The sequence below is a fragment of the Sus scrofa genome, chromosome 12, assembly GCF_000003025.6.
Source record: "Sus scrofa isolate TJ Tabasco breed Duroc chromosome 12, Sscrofa11.1, whole genome shotgun sequence".
Lineage (NCBI taxonomy): Eukaryota > Metazoa > Chordata > Mammalia > Artiodactyla > Suidae > Sus > Sus scrofa.
The window spans coordinates 39,611,327-39,616,251 of record NC_010454.4 but is presented as its reverse complement, the minus strand read 5'-3'; the positions used below and the strand labels follow the sequence as shown (position 1 = coordinate 39,616,251).

Below are 4,925 nucleotides of genomic sequence, written 5' to 3'. Positions count from 1 at the left end.
CCCTAGAGACCCCTGTATAAAGATTTACCTGCAACACCAGGTGATAATTCTTAGCTTTCAACTTGTAAAGCTTAAATAAGACAATGCACACAGACTGCTTAGCGGAGTGTTTGGCATATAGAAGTTGCTACAAAAATGGTATCTGTCATTATTGTGTAAAGGTGGCCTGTACACAGTGTCTTTCTCAATTTCTGCTCAGTTTTCCTCTACCTCCATTGCTGGTCTTTCCCGTTTTTACGCACCAAGCTCTGGCCAAACTTCTGCAGAGTGAGGCTGGATGCTGGGGGTGCCATTCTGGGCTGGGCCTCACCAGCCCACTGCCGGTGGGCAGTTCCGTAGGAATGAATGAGGGCGGGAAGGGCATGACTGGTCTTTAATTCAAGGCAGGGCAGCTCCCAGGAGGTGGCTGGGGCTGGTGGGAAGGGGGGTGGGGGCGGAGCCCCTTCTCTTTCAATTCTGAGCTGGGTCCTTCTGCACTGCAGCTGGGTCTCTCAGATCTCCTTCAGCTCCTTGATGTAGTCCTGGACCCAGTCATCCCTGGGGTTGGCACAAACGAAACGGCCTATTATGGTGATGAAGCTAGGGAACGAGAGTGGAAAAAGGTCACAAACCAGGGGTCCAGCAGCCAGGAAGTGAGAGTCCAGGCTCCCTTCTACAAAAATCCCTCACCCGACCTACACTGGTTCTCCTTCCTTGGTCAGGGCAGCCCAGGGCCAGTGTCCTTTCTGAGACATGCCCTTCAGCCCTTCAGTGCCCCTAGCCACATCTAGCTCCTGTGTGCCCACCCAGGAAGTACTCCCCTTCTTCCCCTCCCCCGCCCCCCATCTGGGGGGCCAGCTTCCTCCTGGGCCCTGCAGGCCCCAGGCAGGCTGGCCCTCAGCTGCCTCTCCCAGTGTGGACACACCTGAGAAGCACCCTAGGGAGTCCCCATTGTGTGCCCTTCCTGCTTTCCCCCCACCCCCGCCGGCTCTGCTGGCTCCCCTCTCCCAGTGTGGTGTGTGGGTGCCACCTACATAATTCCAGGCTTGGGGCACTGGCTGCTGGTCTCATAATAGCTTGAAATCCGCTCTCTCGGGATTGCACGGGTCAGGTGGGTGAAGCAGCAATCAGTAGGTTGGTAGGTTCGGGGCCCTGTTAAAGGCGACAGCTGCAGGTGGCCTCTGTGTCCCCAGGGGGTGGAGGAGGGAAGGCAGGAGGGGACAGCCCCCTAGGATTCAGAGAGAGGACTGTGGAGAAACTCAGTCCCCTGGCCTCCCTCTCAGATTATTTCCCCCACCACCCGCCCCGCGTGCTCCTGTTCCCCTCCTCCCTCCTCAGCAATTGCCCTGGTTCCCACTCTCCAGCCCTGCCCAGAGGGTCTGGCAGACTCGGTGGAGGAGCAGCAGGGTCCAGGTCTTCCCAGCGAGCACACGCCATCCCTGGGCAGCTGGCAGAGATGCTCCAAAGAGGAGGGACGTCAGGAAGAAATCCCGTAGGGATGAGGGCACGTGCCATTCGGGAACACAGACCCTACCCCTCCCAGTGCCCCCATCCTGCCCATGTGCCCATTGAACCTGTGCCCTGCAAAAAGGGCAGGATGCCCACACCAAGCCCTAAGGACAGTGGCCAGGGAGCCAGGACACCCAGTTCTAACCCCACTGTGCCTCTGATGGTTTTGTGCCCATCACCCCCGGCTCCCTTCTCAGTCTCCTCATCTGTCAATGAGGCTCATGGTGGTTTGTTTGTTTGTTTTTTCCCTTTTAGAGCCACACTGGAGGCATATGGAGGTTCCCAGGCTAGAGGTCTAATCAGAGCTACAGCCACTGGCCACAGCCACAGCCACATCAGATCCGAGCCACGTCTGCAACCTACACCACAGCTCACAGTAATGCCAGACTGAGGGAGGCCAGGGATCGAACCCTGCAACCTCATGGTTCCTAGTGGGATTCGTTTCCACTGCACCACGACAGGAGCTCCTCGTGGTGGTTTTTACCCAGAGCTTCCTGGAGACACTGATGCGCCTGAATGTGGAGTGTTGGGCATAGGACCCCAACGCCTTTTTTTTTTTTCTTCCTGTTTTACATATTGGGTCTTCTGCTTAAGATTTTGCCTGAAGAAAAAGTCTCCTGGTCAACAATTTTTAAGAAAAAAAAAACTCACTGGCGTTTTCAGTTATTTTTGATTCGGAAATTTCATGGCTCTTAGAGCTGGTCCAAAGGGGTGACAGCAAAGTCACACCAAACTTGAATTATGGGGGTAGCGGGAAGGGCATTTCAGATTAAGGGCCCTGCAGTTATGGGGTGCAGTGATGGGCGTGTCACATTATGTCACCTCTGGACAGAAATGGCAAATGGCAATGTGCATGGTGCTGGCCCAGGATCACCGAGTGTGACCGTCCACTCTGGTGGAAAGGGAAAGCACCATTTCCACCAGCATCCTCACCCCCCAGAGAATGGAATGAGGGATCCCCTGGTCCCTGGGCACCACTCCCACTGCATTCCTCTGAGCTGGCTTTTCATGGAAAACTCTCCAGATTCCACCAACTTTGGCTTAATTTCAACAGCCTCCTATATTTCCCCTCAGTTTCTGAAAAGGAAATGAGGTAAAGAGGGAGGAATAGTTTGGGTTGTCTGTAAAGGCAGCTCATCCTAAGAAATAAGCTAAAGAAAGGGAGCCTAGGTAGGACCCCCCCTCCACAGTGATGCTGCATTCATGGGGCAGGTGGATCCTGGAAGCCGCCTGGGCCCAAATCCTGGGGAGTAAATGGACAAAATAGCCTCAAGGGACACCAGACACTGTGCCCCAGTCTTCCTGGGTGTAATGACTCTTAAATAGGATGGCTCCTCTTAATGGCAAAGAGATGAATCCAGGAGGGTAAAGAGACAGTGAGATAGCCTGGCCTCATTGCATGGCCTGGTTCTGGGCCGGGTGAGGATGAAACCAGTTTAAGAAGACACCAGACCTGGAGGTCCCATCGTGGCTCAGCGGAAACAAATCCGACTAGGACCCATGAGGTTTTGGGTTCGATCCCTGGCCTTGCTTGGGATGGCATTGCTGTGGCTCTGGTGTAGGCTGGCAGCAACAGCTCTGATTAGACCCCTAGCCTGCAAACCTCCATGTGCCGTGGGTGCGGCCCTCAAAAGACAAAAGATAAAAAAAAAGAAGACACCAGACCCCCCCCCACCACATGCACAACAGAATACTACTCAGCCATAAAAGAGAATGAAATTTTGACATTTGTAGCAACATGGATGGACTTGGAGGGCATTATGCTAAGAGAAATAAGTCACACAAAGACAAATACTGTTTGATATAATTTAAACGTGGGATCTAAAAAATAAGATAGGAGTTCCCATCGTGGCTCAGTGGTTAATGAACCTGACTAGCATCCATGAGGATGCGGGTTTGATCCCTAGCTTCCCTCAGTGGGTTAAGGATCCGGCATTGCCATAAGCTGTGGTGTAGGTTGAATATGTCGCTCAGATCTGGCATTGCTGTGACTGTGGTGCACGCCAGCGGCTACAGCTCCAATTTGACCCCTAGCCTGGAAACTTCCATATGCCGCAGGTGTGGTCCTAAAAAAAGCAAAAAACAAAAAACCACCACTACCACCACCAACAAAAAACTAGTGAATATAACAAAAAAGAAGCAGATTCACAAGAGTTCCTATTGTGGCTCAGTGGTTAACGAATCCAACTAGGAACCATGAGGTGGCGGGTTCGATCCCTGGCCTCACTCAGTGGGTTAAGGATTCCCTCCTTGCTGTGGCCGTGGTGTAGGCTGGTGGCTACAGCTCTGATTAGACCCCTAGCCTGGGAACCTCCATGTGCCACAAGTGCGGACCTAGAAAACACAAAAAGACAAAAAACAAACAAACAAAAAACACAGACTCACAGACACAGAGAACAAACTAGTGATTCCCTGTAGGGGGATGGGGGGGGCAAAATCGGGGTAGAGGATTAAGAAGTATAAACTATTAAGTATAAAGTAACCTGCCAGGACATCATACAACACAGTGAGTACAGTCAGCTTTTCCTAATAACTAGCGATGGAGTATAATCTTTAAAAGCCGCAAGTCACTATACTGTATACCGGTAACATATAATACGGCGCAGCAACTATATTTTAATGGGGGGAAAAAAAAAAGACACCAGCCCTCCTTCTAGAACCCTTTTCTCCCACCAACCCTACTTCTGCTAGTGTCCCTGCAGGGGCCAGGTTGGAAGGGGGCGCACTCACTCAAAGAGGTTTCAGTCTGGAACCCGAGGGGGATGGCGATGAGGAGGAGGAGGAGGAGGAAGAGGTGGGAGACAGCTGCCACGGCGACCTTCATCCTCCTGGGAATGGAGCCACCGCAGGAGGAGCACTGGCCTGGTAGCGGCTTCTGAGGCTCCTGGGCTGAGGACGTTTTGAGAAATGTTCATTAAGGCAAAATATATTTTTTCAAATAAGGGAACTAAGATTTCAAAAGGAAGTAGGAAGCAGTGGGTTCCTTAGCAATTGCATTTCCTGCACTTTTGTCGAGGGTGGAGTGAAGGAAGTCCCAAGAGCCAAGGTTTCAGGGAGGAAATTGCCTTGTGTCCCCAGTGGGAATGCTGTTTAACCCTTTGATATCAGGCCTTCCTTAGTCACCGGAAGACCATGAACACAGGGCTAGTGAGCGATCTCAAGGCTGGGATGTGTCCTGTGCTGGATTCCGGGTTCCAGGCCTCAGAACAAGGCCTTATGGGGGCTGGAGATTCAGGATCTGTGTTGGAGATCAGAGGGGATTCGGGGTAGCAGGATGAGGTCTGGAGTCCTCCATGTCAGGTCTAGTAAATCCTCATTTAAGGGCTTCAGCAGAAACTTTGGCTCCCAGCCTCATCCCCTCATGGTTCCCTGGGATGAAGAAGTGACACAGTCCTCAGCAGATAATTGATTTAACAAACATACTTTAATGGTTGCCA

General features: G+C 52.1%; 1 protein-coding gene across 1 annotated transcript; it reads right to left on the bottom strand.

The window, feature by feature from the left end:
- CCL14 (chemokine (C-C motif) ligand 14) lies at window positions 202–4,365 on the bottom strand. Its single transcript, NM_001256775.1, is given in 3 exon segments — window positions 202–579; window positions 1,014–1,131; window positions 4,219–4,365. Coding segments are annotated over 3 exon segments (300 nt in total). The 5' UTR covers window positions 4,313–4,365; the 3' UTR covers window positions 202–491.